This window comes from Vicia villosa, linkage group LG6 (genome assembly GCF_029867415.1).
Source record: "Vicia villosa cultivar HV-30 ecotype Madison, WI linkage group LG6, Vvil1.0, whole genome shotgun sequence".
Classification (NCBI taxonomy): Eukaryota; Viridiplantae; Streptophyta; class Magnoliopsida; order Fabales; family Fabaceae; genus Vicia; species Vicia villosa.
The window spans coordinates 93670717-93688140 of record NC_081185.1 but is presented as its reverse complement, the minus strand read 5'-3'; the positions used below and the strand labels follow the sequence as shown (position 1 = coordinate 93688140).

Genomic DNA, 17424 nt, shown 5'->3' with positions numbered 1-17424 from the left:
TACTCTTAAAGACAATATAATTCATCTCATATATAATCGAGTTGACTCATGAACCTAACGAGTCGAACTATGTATAGTTCAAGTTCGGCTCATTTAGTTAACGAACTTAGTTTTTAGCTCATATTCGGCTCATTTGGTTCATGAACCTAGTTCAACGATTTAATTTTCGGACCGAATTCTGAACTATTTTCGAGTTGGTTTGGTTCATTGCCAGCCCTACCTCTAACAAAAACAAACAAAAAAATCTCTAGACACATTCTTACTTTTCTATATAAATATTAAGTTTAAATATTAAATGAATAATTTATATATTAATTCAAAACGATTAAATTAATTTTAAAAAATTAAATCTAAATTAAATTAAACCATTCAAGTAGACTATATTTTGATAATATTATTTAATTACACTTAAATTTATATGATTATTGTTCAATTTACAATTAAGTAAATTATTTTATATTTTATATTTATATTTAAAATTTTAAATTTGTATTTGTTAAAATTTTATTTTTTTTCTCCAATGCATATGTCCTTTTTTTTATATGGTTCTTTAATATAAATTGAGTTTTTATGATTATTTACTATCAAGCAATTATTATTTAATTGACCAAACTACTTATTACACACAAAATTAGCACATAATACAATAATAAAATGTTTAAATTTACGGGCCACTTTCATTATAATGCTTATTTTATTTTAATCAACAATGACTTTTATTTGAAAACTAAAGTCCTTATTTTCAAATTTCAAAATGATTCCTAAAAATATTTGGTTTTCAAAGAATTGAGAGTAAAACAAAGCAATCGATGAAAATCTTAACGTCTATTTGAGTAAAATGATTCCCTTTGATTATGCACATTGCTCATAGTTTCTTTTATTTATATTATTCATATCGTTCAAAATATATTTCACCGAAAAAAATTCACCAGTGCGGCAGCACGGGTCTCTGACTAATTACTCCCATGAAGTTGTGCATAATCAATGCATTCAAAATTTTAAATAGAGTAGATGGGTAATCATCAAAAGTTTATTGAGATAATTAAAAATTAAAAATTTTAATTTCATAAATAAGTGTTTTAACCAATACATTTATGACAATTAAGATGGATAAAGTTTAGGGATGGCAAACAGACCCAAACCCGCGGGGCCCACCCGCACCCGAACCCGAGTCAACGGGTGAAAACCCGAGTTGACTGGGTTTGGGTTCGGGTTCGGGTGCCACCCGATATTTTGGGTGCGGGTTTGGGTAGTGTGAAACCCGCGCCCGAAACTCGAAATCACACCCGAATATATATATATATATATATATATATATATATATATATATATATATATATATATATATATATATATATATATATATATATATATATATTATAATATATATATATATATATTATAATATAAATATATATATATATATATATATATATATATATATATATATATATATATATATATATATATATATATATATATTATGGAAAGTTGTAAGAAAATTGTAGGAATAATAAATTTTATGTATTTTGTTGCGGGTTTGGGTTTGGGTGAAAAAACCCGAACCCAACGGGTGTGGGCGTGGGTGTTATTTTGTCACCCGAATAGCTTTTGGGTTTGGGTTCGGGTTCGGGTGGTAATTTCGGGTGCGGGTTTGGGTAGTATAAAACCCGCACCCGCGGGCACCCGTTGCCATCCCTAATAAAGTTGTCTTTTTTTTTTTTTTTTTACCTAAATTTAATTGTTTAGTTTTTCAAATATTCAAATGGTTTAGATGACTTGTGGGCCTTAATTCAGGTGAGCCTTGTAAAGGAAGCTTGGTCTACCCTATTTCTCTTACTATTTAGTTGAATAACAATAATAGGGTTTACAGTAGTCGGTAGTTACGATGAATATGGATTATCTTCCGATTAAGGAACGAATTCAATCCAGTGCAACACTGCCCCCTTCATCGCCATTCATTCCTCACGAAATCATATCTGAAATTTTGTGTTTGCTTCCTGTGAAAATACTCGTGCAACTCAAATGTGTGAGCAAGACATGGAAAACTCTTATATCCGACCCATCCTTTGTACAAAAACACTTGAAGAATTCATCATTAAACCCATACCTCCTTTTCACACCAAAGAAACTGAGATACCCTATGAGTGTGTTTGGATGAGGTAATTAGAAATTTTAAAGCAATTTAAAATTCAAAGCAATTCAAATGATTCAATTCAAATCCATTCATTTTTAAATTATTTTGTTTGGATAAAGTATTAAGGGAATTCATTGTTAGATTTTTGGTGTCATTTTTTATAAAATTTAAAAATTTTGGACCAAATTAAAAAATAAAAAGTAGGGACTAATTTGCAATTTTTAAAAATTTAAAGGACCAAATTGTAAAATTTAAAAATTATTAAGGACCAATTTGTAATTTTTTTAAAATTTTGGGGGTCAATTTTATAATTTTGAAAAATATGAGGACCAATTTGTAAATTTTGAAGAAATAATAATAACAAATACATTATATGGAACATGAGAGGAATTTCAAATTCTTTGGTTTTTGGTGTCATTTCAAAATAATTAAATTTAACTTAGATGAAATACTCCATAAATTTCCATCATTTTAACAATTCTTCATTTTTGTATCCAAACAATGGATTTTAGTCAAATCATTTTAAATTCCCTCAAAACATTACTTTCCCTCATTAAAATGCTCCATCCAAACACACTCTATGGGTATAGTCAAATTCTTCCCCGTGCTTCGTTTACTCGAGACGGATTCGTCAATCACTGTTTCTAACGACAATTTCACTGGAGGGATGTACAATTGTCAAGTAGTTGGTACCTGCAACGGATTAATCTGTTTGTTTTTCCATTATCGCTATCGGAAGTACTGGTTTCGTTTATGGAACCCTGCCACGAGGACACTGTCGAAAAAACTAGGGACTTTTCAAGACCAGAAAACTGTATATGACTCTCGCAAGTTCACTTTTGGTTGTGATATTTCAACTGGAACTTACAAGGTCGTGGCCTCATATAAGGTTAAGGTTCGAGAAGACCAGACATATTCCCTGAGAAATGAGTTCAGAGTTTTGAGTTTGGATGATAATTGTTGGAGAAGTTTTCAATATGGCTCTTCAATACCCATTTACTTGATATATGGTCGTAACACTGAAAGGATTAATAATGGTCTGCATTTGAATGGTACTGTTAACTGGTTGGCTCTACCCAAATACATCAAACCATTTTATCGATATGATTGCAAGTCTATTGCTAATGCACAACAGTTTGTTATTGTTTCGCTTGATCTTTCTACCGAGACATGCACACAGTTTTTGCTGCCGTCGGGTTTTGATGAGGTGCCTTTCTTTCAGCCGACTCATAGTGTTCTAATGGACTGCCTTTGCTTTTCCCATGATTTAAAGGGGTCTGAGTTTGTTATATGGCAGATGAAGGAGTTTGGAGTGCAAAAGTCGTGGACTCTGTTATTTAAAATTAACTACTTTGATATTCAAATGCCCAACAGTCTAATTCATATTGGTACTTCTTTGTTGCCGTTGTACCTTTCTAAGAATGGAGATACATGTATCTTGGCAGGTTATGAAGATGACCAAGTAGTTATCTATAATCAGAGAGAAAAGAGAGTAAAGAGAATTGGAGTTGCAATTGCAACCGAATTGTGTTGGTTTTCTCCTATGGAATACGTGGAAAGTTTAGTTTCAACTTGTTGAAAGTAAGTTCTCTTCAATTGTTTTCAATTTTGTAGCATGTGTGGATATATCATAAGATGCATGGTATTGTCTACATGATTCTTTTATTTGTATGCTGATAATGATATAGATATAAAATTTATTATTTACTGACAGGACTGATGAGATTTTGCTGCTAATGCATCTGAAAGCATGAAAACTGATTCTTTATTCTGCTGCTGATGCTCCTAAAAGCATGAAAAACCAATGGTCCAATGAGATTTTGGCACTTTTGTTCAAAATTAAAGTCGTATGACCCTTCTTCCTTTGATATTTCTAACTCAAATGACAATCCTTTAAAAGGAATTGACATTTCAAGTCTTTGGTAGAATCGACTTTTCAAGTCTATGGACAGATAATGTTTAAGGAGATACAGCGGATATGTAGTAATTTGATCAATTTTTACTTGCATCGAGACACTTTGTTATTTTGAACAGGAAATGGAGCGACATGATTGTTTCTTTGTAGTTTTAAGGCTAGGTAACTTGTGCAGCTAAAACATGATTAGCACTTCAAAATTTTATACAAAATGCTTATGTGCAAAATGCAAATTAATCTGAATTACCTTGAAATATTCGTTTCTCTTCTTTTCTTTGGAACAGAGAAATCAAATGAGAGGAATAAAATAAAAGAACTCTTCCTTAAAACCACTTGATTGTGACTAGTTTCATTGAGAATAAGATTCTTAAACAAAACAACTTTCATTGCATCAGTATGTCATTTAAGCTAAGTACTTTTCAACCTTCTCCACCTCTTCTGTGCTTCCAATGTAAAGTGGAACACGTTGATGAATCTGTCCATAAAAGGGAAAAGTTGAATAAGTCTATCATCACACCATTTATCATAAACTATTAGAGATTTTAGCATGGTTTCGTAAAGCTCGGTTTCCCGGTTAAACTCAGTTCAACCAAACTGCAGTTCAAAACCCACAAATTGGTCGGTTCCTGATTCAACCGGTTCGGACTAGTTTTAAAAAAAAAAATGTAGGGACATATAAAGTAAATCTACACTTACTTCTGTGGGTTGAATGTCAAGTACTCTCTGATGACCATCTGAACCTTTTCCACCAGCCTGTTCAACAATGAAGCTCATTGGAGCACACTCATACAAAAGCCTAAGCTTCCCATTCTTACTTTTCTTGTCCCTAGGGTATCCATAAATGCCACCATATAACAGTGTCCTGTGAAAATCACCAACCAAACTACCAATATACCTTGCTGAATAAGGCTTGCCACTAGGACCTGGCTCCTTAAGGTCATCAATATATTTCTTCAAATTTTCATCCCACAGCTTGTAATTCCCTTCATTGAAAGAATAGATTTTCCCTGATTTCGGTATTTGGAGATTCTCTTGAGTCAAAACGAACTCTCCGTACATTGGATCTAATGTGAATACAAACACTCCTTTGCCTATGGTAAGAACAAAGATTACTGAACTCGAATACATGCAGTAGCCCGCGGCGAGAAGGTTGCTTCCTGGTTGACACACATTCACAATGCACCTTTGTTCTTCTGTGCCAAGCTGCAATAAACATATACATATACATTGTGTTAGGCGATATTTTAGAAGTCCTGTTAACTCAACTCAGTTGGTAGTTGTATAGGAACATCAGAGGATATATTTTAAAAACCACAACAGAGACTTTTGAATCATGATTCAATTGGTTCGAGTTCGACCATGAAGAAACATTCAATTCCAAAGTATCACTTACCGTGTTGTCATCAGAGTCATCACCAAACTCAGGAAGACACTCGTCATTGGGGCTGTAAATCCCGAAAATCGAACCAGTTGAGACTGCAGCATCGAGATTGGATGAACCATCAAGTGGATCAAATACAACAATGTAGTTTCCAGAATAACTTTCTTCTACTGCCACTGGCACATCCTCTTCCTCCGACGCTATTATTCCTGTCCTACCACTTGATCTCAAACAATTTGAGAATACCTGAACAAATACACATTGTCTAATAATTTTAGAACCTACTTGAATAAACTTCTAAGTATAAGTATCTATAAATTTGGTTAAGAATGTGACAAACAAACATTCTAGTACATTCTTTTGGATTTCGTGACAAATAATACAAAAACCGAACCAAACCAAATAGAAACAATATCGAGTATTACGGCTCGACCCGATTTAAAAGTATGTATTATTATTCAAAAAAACAAAGCAAAAAGACCAAGGAAACATGTAATACTGATTACTGACCTCATTTGAGATAACATCAAGTTTTTTCTGATCTTCCCCTTGAATATTTACAGCACCTTGAGTACCAGTGAGGTTAGAAATATTAGCTCTTTGAACCAAAGAAGCAATTTGTTTACAAGCCAAAGAAATACTAGAAAGTACAATAGTAAGTTCTGCATCAATAATCCCTTTTTGCTCTTGCTGCAGCAACCAACTAGTCAATGTTATAATCTCATATCCACTTCTCTTCTTTGTCTCAGTAGTTGCTTCCTTCACAGCCATACATCTAACACCAGAGCCACTCACATGCTTTCTCCTCGAACTCGATAAGACTGATTTTGTATCGAAGACGCAGCGTTGGAGGGGGCAAAGATGTGAAGGAGAGTAAGGTTTTGAGAATATTAACTGTGATGAGGCTGTTGCTGCTGCCATTGCAACCATTGTTACTGCAAAATTGTGGATTTTTTTGTTGTTGATATTTTGCAGTGTGTGAGTGAGTTTTGCATGGATGGATTGTGTTGTAAGGCACTGATGGAAAAGAGAATGTGAGGTTGGTAATGGTTTGTGATACTAGTGGTCCCACTTATCTTCTTCATATCATTTTTTTTTTCTTTTTGTGATTGCTATGACTTGTGGATTCCAATGGTTCTGTTCTGCCACGATGGATTTTGTGTGTTTTCTTTCCTAGATGAAAATATATTCTCAATAACTTCAAAGGAAATTGATGCTGTGAATTAAGTGAATTGTGGGATACTATTGTGTTAAAGATTTACTATTGATTTTTTATCATAAAAAAATTGATTTACTCTTTATTAAGTAAAATAGTTATGAAATTATTTTTGATATTCTAAAATTTTGTTGGGTATTATAAATAAGAATTTAAAATAATTTTATAGTTATTAATAAAAAAATTAAACAATAAATAATTTTTGTTTGAAAGACAAACAATGTAAGGGTGTAAACGGGTTGGATTGGGTTTGGTCTAACCTGTTATCCGACCCGTTTAAATTTTAATGGATTGGGTTAACCGTCGAACCCACATTTTTACATTCAAAACCGACCCAAACCGACCTGCTCGTTTATGGGTTGCGTTGGGTATGTGTGTTATGTTTCAAATAAAAAATAGTTTTTTAATAGTTTTTTTAGGAATAAAAAAACATTGCAACACAATTACATTTATTTCTAACACTAAAATTAGATGAAACACATAATATAATATTTAATAAAATTCATCCACATGACATAACACTTATTAATAGTAAAAATTCCATAAAATACGTAAGTTGGATATGATACAAAAGAAAATAAGAAACACTTAGTCTTAAAATTATGTAAATTTATTGGTCTAGTAAAACTTGTGGCGTTGAATAATTTTTTTAAACAAAATTATGGTTAATAGTGAGATATTAGTTTTATATTTTCATTTAAAATAATAATAAAAAATAAGAAATCACAAATGTCACATCAACGGGTTAGGTTAACAGGTTCGTGGGTTGAAACACTCAAACCCGAAACTCGAGCCAAAACTATGTCGGTCGTTGTGGGTTGGGTTCGGTATACACATAAATGAACGGGATCAAGTAATTTATGGGTTAATTCAGTTTGGTCAGCGGATTTGTGGGTCGACTCACGCTATGAACACCCCTAAATAATGGTATAGATATAAAAATAAAACGATCCACGTAACTGCGACCTCAAAATACAACTAAGAACTCATTTAGGTACAAGGAGTAATCAAATGGGAATCCAATAGCAAATAAAGGCGACAAAGTCTACCACGAGTCAACATAACAAATACTGAACAAAAAGAGAAAAAAAAGGAACCGCACCAAGCAGCTCATGCTAAAACTTTGCCAAAAAGAACCACCATAAACATAAAAGAATCCTCTAAAGGCCCACCAAAAACTCTCCACCACCAAGGCCAAAGTCACCTTTATATTGGCTCAAACAAATAGTAGAGTTCTCAGGCCACACTGAAAAGTACAATAGTTTCCCGCATGCCTATCAATTTACCATTTTCAATTAAGGAAAATGTTCTTATATCCACATCCTTCAAAAAATAGAACTAAGATCCCTTGGAAAAATAAAGGACCTCCCCGATCACCTAAACAGACGTTGATAAACCGCAAATCACAAAAAGATGGGTAACTAACTTTTCCCTTTACACATCAGACACAAAACACCTTAGGATCCATAAACACCTTATGCCTAAATAGATTATCTTTAGTAGGGAACCTATCTTGAAGAAGTTGCATAAGAAAATAACCACTTTAGAGGGGCCCAACTATCCTATATAAAAGGAGGATCCCGGTTCTCTGGAATAAGTAGATGGGTACTAGACATGTTGCGCTCAAGAAGACTTAAGTTAGATGAGGCGACAAAAACTCGTCATATAAGAGACTCTACCACCACTTGTCAGGCTCCGAAGAGAGTATCACCTCCTGAATGACTAAAAGCATATTAGCAACCATGAACTACTGATATACAAAGAGTGATTTTTTCCACTTCAACTCCTAAGTTAGATTACCATCTTCATACACTCCTATCTAACTAACCTCCTAATCTTGTTAAATAGAGATACTAAAGAGCGTAAGGAACTGATGAAACAAGGGAGATGTCCATACCCATAGATACTTCCCAAAGGACATTTGCATGCTCGATCCTCATTTTCTTACAAAGAGGATCCATAACTAATTAGAAGCATCCTCAACTTTGGAGCCCATGAGATACACTCATTACCACTAGGATAAGGAAAAATAGAACCCCCTTAGACCTATCTCTAATAGGTGAGGAAAAAACTTGGGGATTGTATCTTGCCGATAAAATACCACACTACAGACCAATAGCCCGCGAAATAAGCCTTCATCTCCACTTAACCAAAAGAGCCAGATTCACCTAGCAGAGATCCCGAATTCCTAGGCTCCCTCTATTATTATGCTAATAAGCATCAACCCATCTTATATAAGAAATCTTAGAATCAAACTTGACCCCTTCTAGATGAACCTTATTTAGATCCTAACGATCATCTTCCAAACCTTGACCGAAATTTGTAAGATAAGGATAACATTCAGAACCGAGTTAAGTAAACTCCTCTTACCCCTGAGGCTAACACATTGATGTCTCCATGTTGAAAGCATATTGGAGTACTTTTAGAATATCGTTTCCATAGAGATTGGTGTGATATTACTGCCGTTCTACAGTTTATAATTGTAGTGAGCTAAAGGTATCTTTGGGTTTTGACTGTTCAAAGGTCATTCACAAATTTTTGTAGCAAAGAGTAATAGTGGGAAAGTTCTAAGGTTTCAAAGACGTATCAAGACTCGATTTCATCGACCTAAAATTGTATGTTTTCCTATAATCATGCATATGAATGCGTTATCAATCAATATTATCATGTATCGTTCATCTACATCGTTCGTGTCCGCGTTATAGCAAGTTTTACCGTATTGTTCAACCAAAGATTTTTCAACCGATTGAACAACACAAATAACATTTTATAACCCAATACAAAGTGAATATCAAACACTAATTCCATGTTTAAACTTAGTGTTTGATAGATGATAAAGTTATGTCAAGGTAAAAACATTGTATTTCACAAACATTTAAACCATAGAAATCCAGGATAAAGCAAATTATATCATCTATATTGATTAATAACTTGTTCATACACAATAATCATAATAAAAACATACAAAATGAAAGGAAGATTACATATTGTCTTGATACAAAAGGGGTTTAGCTATACATTGACATGGTAGCTTGCACAAGAAGTAAGTGACGAAGATGATCAAGCATCAACGGTGATTTCTCGACGATTGATGCTCAGATTATATGTTGCTACAGTGATATAAGCTCTCTCTCTCTCTCTCTCTCTCCCCAAATGATCTAACTCAACCTAAAATCTGATCTGATCTATATATATGAAAACCAGATATCACAGAGCGCGCTACGCACCCTCCAGCGTGCGTCGCGCCACATCATTAAATGATCAAACCGCCACAAAGCGCGCGTCGCGGCCTCTGATCCGCGCGTCGCACCCCTCGGTTCTGTTAGGAAGCTTGTTTTTTGCCCTCAAAGTGTGCGTCGCGCCCTCCATCGCGCGACGCACCTCCTAAAGCATGCAGAAATTTTGGATTTTCTTCTTTGAAATTCTTTCTACTCTCCAAGCTCTAAGTTCCCAACCTAAAAAACCATTACCTGAAATAAAATCACCTACAAAATAGATTAATATAAAACAAAAACTTAATTACTAAACTACTAATATTTACATCAAAATAAAAGGGGATCGACACGAATATGTGATAAAATCAGACGAAAGGTACCTAACACTCCACGAGCTTAATCTACTAGAAATCAGACTAACCAAAGGTTCCCACAAAGACATATTTCAAGGATTAGACCCCACAAGTACCCCTAGATACTTGAAGGGAGTAGACTCTTCACTCTTGCTTACAATATAGAAAATCCCTCGCTAATTATATAAAGTTAGGATCCACATTAACCCTAATGAGACTACTCCTGGAAAAGTTAACCTGAAGACATGAGACAAGCTTAAAATCTCGAAGAATATAATTAATTGACTAGAGGTTCTCATTCATAACCTTTGCCATAATAATTCTATCATCCCCATATTGGAAATGGGAGACACGCAGATCCGAGGAACCCACTCTAAATCCAGAAAAAAGCTTAAGAACCACATCCCTAGAAAACAAATCACTCAGGCCTTCTGCCATTAGCTGGAAAAGAAAATGAGAAAGTGGTACATCTTGCTTCAAACCCCTTTGGATGCTGATTTCCTTGGTCAGAAAACCATTGACGAAGAAAGAAAATTTTCCATAGAAAACCCATGCACGCATCTTGTGACACCCGGGGTCAAAGATGGCGAGGGGCATGTAACACCCAAGGCTGAAGAGGGCGTGAAGTGGTCGCTGAATTCACATCGGAATGAGAGAGATCCCGAGGTTGTGTAGAGAAGTGACTGCATGATTAACAGAATGTTTATAAGGATTTATTGGTACATATATGAGTTTATATGGATTTCATTGATCCATCTATTAATTAAAGTATTAAAAATTTCCTAATAAAAAATAGTCTTTAATTTTTATTGATAACATTGTTTCAAAAAATGTTGAGTTCTTTTAGATGTGTGTGACATTTGTCTTAAAAAATGTGTAAAGTGTGTTGAAGCAAATGGTAAAACAAAATTCTTTTTTAAACACTTCTCTAAATTATTCGACATGTATTGTATGAGTGTCATACGAGTGTTAGATACGGATTTATAGAATGTTAGAGTAAAAAAATTAAATTATTTATTTGGGAACACTGGTTTGACTTTTTCAACATTTATCTGACTTTTTCAACACGTGTCGTATAAGTGTCATATAAGTGTCGGACACTGTTGCGTGTTAGACACCATGATTCGCCGACTCCTAAAAATGACTGTGCTTCATAGATTGGCCCCTCTAGTCAAGGAGGAACAATGTTATGTTTTTATGGAGTTTTGTAGTTATTGAAAAGATAGAGAACTTAATTAAGATTAGATCACGGGAATAGTATATTTTTTCAAAAGATAGCAATGAGTTCCTTTAGATTGATTGGTGTAGTTTTATGTGTCTTTGTCTATACCTTAACAAAGGATCTTGCAAACATTCTATTCAATTATATAGTTTAATTTTGAAAAATAAGGCTTTGAAGAAAAGGCTTCATGAGAATTTTGTTTGTTATTGAAGGCTTCATGTGGTTTGGTTAGCATATAGGAGTATATACATAACAAGACATCCTTAATATATTTTTAATGTTTTTTTTAGTCATCATAATGGCTCATTGGTATGTCCTGTTGTTAGTTGCAACCTATTTTCTTCGCAGACAAGTGGCAATTCTCTCGAGCCTTCGTCGATGCCGCCTCAGTATCTTTTTTCCACAAACGTGGAAAATACAACTAATTTAATGTCAAAGTCAACTTTCTAACTAATACTAACCCGCATCACAAGGGAGCCCTTTTATTCTTCTTAACTTTCAAATGTTCTATTTTAAAAGGATTACTATTTATGTAAATTACATCATAAAATAATGACATAATGTAAGGAAACTAAAAATTATTTTTATATATCTAATTAAATTATATGGAGTAAATATTTATTGAAATATCTTTAACATTAATATAAAAATGGTATCACTAAACAATTTAATTGATTACATATATGAAAAAACATATATTTGTTAAGAGTTTTTTTTTTATAATTCAAGTGCAACAATAAGTTAACATGGGAATGTAACGGATTACAGTTGAGTAAAATTCACATCTAAATAAGTTATCGTAGGCGTAACATAATTTTTTACTACTATATTAATTTTATTTTTGTGACAGTTGTAACTGATAACAAGTTTAGTGTAACCGGTTATATGTCCGAGAATTTAGTTTTTTTGTTATCTAGATAACGTTACTTATGTTCCAATCAACTTATAATGTTTGTATAAATATCTTGGAGGCGTCATCGTCAATGTTAATGAAAATATACTTTATGACCCTTAATTATCTCTCTCTCTCACTCTCATTCTTCACATTCAAACTCTCCATTTTCACCAATCAAGTGATTCTAATTATAACATTTGGCATCAAGAGTCTGGTTTTGATCCACCAAACAACTAGTGTGCAACATGAATTATGTCTCCAAATGAAAGAATTCATACAAACCTACCAATCTTTGATGCGAAGAATTATGAAAAAATGGTGCAAGCAAATAAAGATGTTGTTTGGCAACCAATATATTCTAAAAGTGACAAAGAACTGGGTGAATCCTCTTCTCGAAGGTGTCACAAATGCACAACAAGCAACACATAAGGAAGAGAAGACGAAAGATTACAAAATATTGTTTTTTATCTATCAATATGTGGATGGACAACTTTGAGAAAGTTGGTGATTGTGAATCGTCAAAGCAAGCGTGGAAAATCTTAGAAAAGACATATGCAGGGGTCGACAAGGCGAAGGTGGTGAGATTACAAACTCACAAACGTCAACTCGAATTAATTCAAATGGAGGAAATGGAGACAATCAACGATTACGTGACAAGAATGATTCGATTGGTGAATCAAATAAAGTCATGTGGAGAAACTGTTACGGAGCCGAATGTTGTATCGAAAATTTTTCTTCGGTTCCTCAATCGCTACAACTATGTTATCAAATCTTGTCGTCAACGAACACAAGATTTTCGTGACAACATACTGCTCAGTAACAGTTTCTCCATGTGCTTTTATTTGGTTCACCAACCGAGTAATTCTCGTCGTGAAATCATTTATTGTATCCTTTTCCTCCATTTGAATCAATTCAAGTTGATGTTTGTGAGTTTGTAACCTCACCACCTTCGCCTTGTCAACCCCTGCATATGCCTTTCTCCAAGATTTCCCACACTTGTTTCGATGATTCGCAGTCACCAAATTTCTCAAAGTTGTCACCATCCACACATTGTTGGATTAAAAACGGTGTCTTAATGTATTCCTTCTTCTCTTCCTTATTATTGCTCATTGTGCATCTGTTGCACCTTTGACAAGAGAATTTACCCTGTTCTTGATCACTTCAAGAACATCTTGGTAGACAAACAACACATTCATTTGCTTGCACTATTTTTCGTAATTCTTTGCATCAACGATTTGTAGGTTTGCATGAATTCTTTCATTGGAGACGAAATTCATGTTGAGAGTGAGGGAGAGAATTAAAGAGAGTATAATTGAGCGTGAAAATGGAGTAATTGAATGTGGCGAGTGGGGGAGAGAATTAGAAAGAGTATAATTGAGCGTGAGAATGCACGTTATCTTATTCACTAAGACTTTCAATGTATTTATACAACTTACAATGAATTGGGATACAAATAATCAAGTTAAAATTAAAAATTAACTGTCTAATATACCACTTGAATTATTGAATTTTTACTCATCTCATTCCTTCAGTTACATGATATAATAAAATTTGAAAGTCTAACCTTTTTTACCATTGAAAAAATGAAGCCAAAAATTAAATATCTATCGTAGTCTAAGTTTGATGCATGCTATGACTATAAACATCAATCAACGGACCTATTTCTACCATACTTCTGGGGTTTTCTAAACCTCACCTACTTGTGGCCTTCTAGAGACAAAAATGAGTTAAAATAATAGATTGTCATAGAAAATAATGGTAAACGTATTCTACAATTTATTAATATCAGCCATCTATATTTCATAAACTCTTTTAGAATTTTTTTGTTGACATGTGGAAACTTACCTATAATTGTCCAAAGTCAATTTATGTCTCACAAAAAATGGTTATATTTAATATTTAATTAAGAAAAAATGAATGAGTGGACCCTAAGATAACTTATTAAGCAGCCATAGTAATTCTTAACGCGTCACTAGAGGCACTTTATTACATTTTCTACCTATATATAACCATATAATCTTTGATACCATTTACATATAGTTTCTCAACATCTCTTCTATACCACATTTCTCATTTTTCTCATTCAACTCCATAACTCTTGATAAACTATACATAGATCCTTAAATAGCCAGAATTTTAAACCATGTCTAAATTACCTTTGATTATGTTCTTTTCTTCCCTTTTTATCCATGCATCTTTCGGTAAGAACACTATATATCTAGTTACTAATGCAACATTATTTAATTAAAAATTCTAAAATTATATATTAGTGTAATATTTATTTTAATTCTCAATCTTCAATTTTCAGCTGAAGTTGTGTGTGAGGAATTGCAAAAGGATCTATGTTCTTTCTCGATAGCTTCTTCGGGGAAACGGTGTTTGTTGGAGACGGGGAAGGCCACGGACGGTGGCGTAGAATATCAGTGCACGACATCGGAAGTTGTGGTGGAGAGAATGGCGGGATACATAGAGACGGATCAATGTGTGAAAGCTTGTGGAGTTGAAAGGAATTTTGTTGGAATTTCTTCAGATGCATTGCTTGAGTCACAATTCACAGCCAAACTTTGTTCACCATGTTGCTTCCAAAATTGTCACAATATTGTTGATCTTTACTTCAATTTGGCTGCTGGAGAAGGTAATAAGTTTTCCAATTGGTTTATTATTACTAAAAAAAAATTACGCATGACGCGCAAGCGCACGCACGACACCTGATTAATCACATATCAAAATAAAGATAATTCAGTTGAGTAAATGATTAATTCAATTCAATTAATTATATTTATGCTAAATGAAAATTGCATTTACATTATTTGACTGGTTCAAAATGTAATAGAAATAAGTCAAGTCATACATTTTGAAAAAGTGAGGTACATTTCATTTCATGATGTGTTATTCCTTTTCATCTTATTTTGAACAATTCAATAATTAGACCTTAGTGATTATAGTATAAAACTAAAAGTTGTTGTCTTTATTTAAAAAACCTTTCAACTTCCAAGAATGTTTCTTAACTAACAAATAATAATGAATCATGGTTGAAATTTCAACATGATAAGGATGTTTAGTCTATTCTCTTTGTCCTAATTTCTTGGTTGCATATATACTAAAGAAAAGAAAACATAAGGTCTCGTGTCACAAGAAATTTGTTTTGCTTAAATACATGGCAAGGTTTGATATTATTCACTTTTCATTATGAAAGCATCAAGATACCTTATTGTCTAACACTTTAACTTCAAGTTTCATCAAACATACACATAATCATTCTTCTTAAACAAAAAATAAAATAAAGGTTGTTTTTCTGTAGGAAAACATTTTTTAATTAATTATTTACGGAAATTTATGTATCGTACTATCTGATCACTATTATAATAAAAAATAGAACAAATATATTCATTATTTAATAAATAATTTTGTTATGATACAATGTAGGTGTGTTTTTGCCTGACCTATGTGAAATGCAAAAGAACAACCCGCGCCGTGCTATGGTAGAGCTTGTGAGCTCTGGAGCTGCCCCGGGACCTGATTCTTCTGTGTCCGAGGACATTCATGCTGCATTTGCTCCTGCTCCTCTGTAAACAAAATATCCTAGACCCATGGATTAGTTTTCAATTTATCTTTCTTTTGCATAGATGGCAAAACCTTAGAATGTATTATGAGTTTATTATTATGTGTTGGGATTTGATTATTGTGATAGTCTTTGTAGAAGAAACAATCATTTGTTGGTACTCAGCAAATTTTCTCATTTTGAAATTTGTTTGTGCTCCAAATACTTTCAATAAATAAAATGTAATGCATTATTGGTTAAAGAATTCAAACACAAATCTATGGAAAAAAATTAATATTCATGTAAAAGTAAAACTCATGAATCAAAAATAAAATATAATTCATACACAACATATAATGTATTAACTTTACAAAAACCGCAGCTGAATAACAAAGTTGTAAAAAGAACAGGACAGTAACGAAAACAAGGCAACAAAAGATTGTAATTGGGCGAGTAACCCTTGTACTCTATCAATTCTATTGCCTACAAAAAAGTAAAGCTGTAAAAATAAAAGAAATATAACTACATAAAGACTTCAATAGAGAAACGAAAGCAGGGCAGCAAAAACCTTCAACAGAACAAAAAACAGAGCAATTACAACAACTAATAGGACATAAGCCAATGTTGAAAGAGGAAAATAAATCAGTGAGAATAAACACGTATCTACTAAAATCATGAACATGACACAAGCATCTATAAGTTAAATAGTGGAACAAGGAGAGAGTACAACGTGAAAGTGTAAATAATGGATTTAAAGTTTGCAATAACAAGCACTACAAAAAATACAAAACCCCGTCGCTAAAAGTATACATTGCTTGGAGATAAACCCCCTCGCTAAGCAGAAAATATAAAACAAAAAATACATTGTTAGGGGAGGCCCCTCGCAAATATTAAAGAGGAATTTTTCAAATTTTGAATTTGCGCATTGCGAGAGGTAACCCAACACACAGTCAAAATGGCGTCAATAATATATGCATTTGCGAGGAGAAGCCCGTAACCAGATATATTCTTCTGCCATTTGTCACATCAACGCAGAAAGCGTGTCAGGGGGTGTGCATTTTGCGAGGGGCTACCCCAAGCAAAATGTGACCGTTCAGCTATCTTGGAGAGACCCCTTGCAAATTGTTCTGAACGACAAGTATTGTCACCGCTTTGTATGTCAATGTTTTAATTGTGGTTGTTGGGAACCATCAATGCATTTTGCGAGGGGATGCCCCAAGCAAAATGTGACCGTTTGGCACCTGCGGGGAGCCCCCTCGCAGATGAACACCCATAAATACACAGCGTCCTCAATTTTTCTACATAGCTTATTCTTCATTATTCATCAAGCCTCTTCCCCATTTCCTTCCTCCTCTAAACCTTCATTCCTAAATCAAATATTTTTCTCATATTTCTTCAAACTCGTATCAATATATATCCTAAAGAAAGCAAGTATGATAGTATCATAGTGATGGACCAAATTTTGTTTCAATCATACAAAAGCTTGATAGATCCAATATATGTTTGCTGATGTATATCAATGAGTCGAGCAGGAGATAAAAACCAATTG

General features: G+C 33.4%; 3 protein-coding genes across 3 annotated transcripts; 2 read left to right on the top strand and 1 right to left on the bottom strand.

Moving 5' to 3' along the window:
- The first annotated feature begins 2717 nt into the window (after nt 1-2717).
- Nucleotides 2718-3716, top strand: LOC131614152 (F-box/kelch-repeat protein At3g23880-like). Its single transcript, XM_058885779.1, has one exon. It carries the CDS (start codon nt 2718-2720, stop codon nt 3714-3716), a length of 999 nt encoding a protein of 332 aa, XP_058741762.1.
- A 639-nt stretch (nt 3717-4355) lies between these two features.
- Nucleotides 4356-6460, bottom strand: LOC131609338 (fructose-1,6-bisphosphatase, chloroplastic-like). The gene is made up of 4 exons (XM_058881021.1): nt 5944-6460; nt 5446-5679; nt 4749-5255; nt 4356-4527 (listed from the first exon to the last, which is right to left on the bottom strand). The coding sequence occupies exons 1-4, from the start codon at nt 6361-6363 to the stop codon at nt 4456-4458; spliced, it is 1233 nt and encodes a 410-aa protein (XP_058737004.1). The 5' UTR covers nt 6364-6460; the 3' UTR covers nt 4356-4455.
- A 7910-nt stretch (nt 6461-14370) lies between these two features.
- LOC131611891 (uncharacterized) lies at nt 14371-16159 on the top strand. Its single transcript, XM_058883725.1, has 3 exons — nt 14371-14535; nt 14643-14969; nt 15761-16159. Exons 1-3 carry the CDS (start codon nt 14478-14480, stop codon nt 15904-15906), a joined length of 531 nt encoding a protein of 176 aa, XP_058739708.1. The 5' UTR covers nt 14371-14477; the 3' UTR covers nt 15907-16159.
- The last annotated feature ends 1265 nt before the right edge of the window (nt 16160-17424 follow it).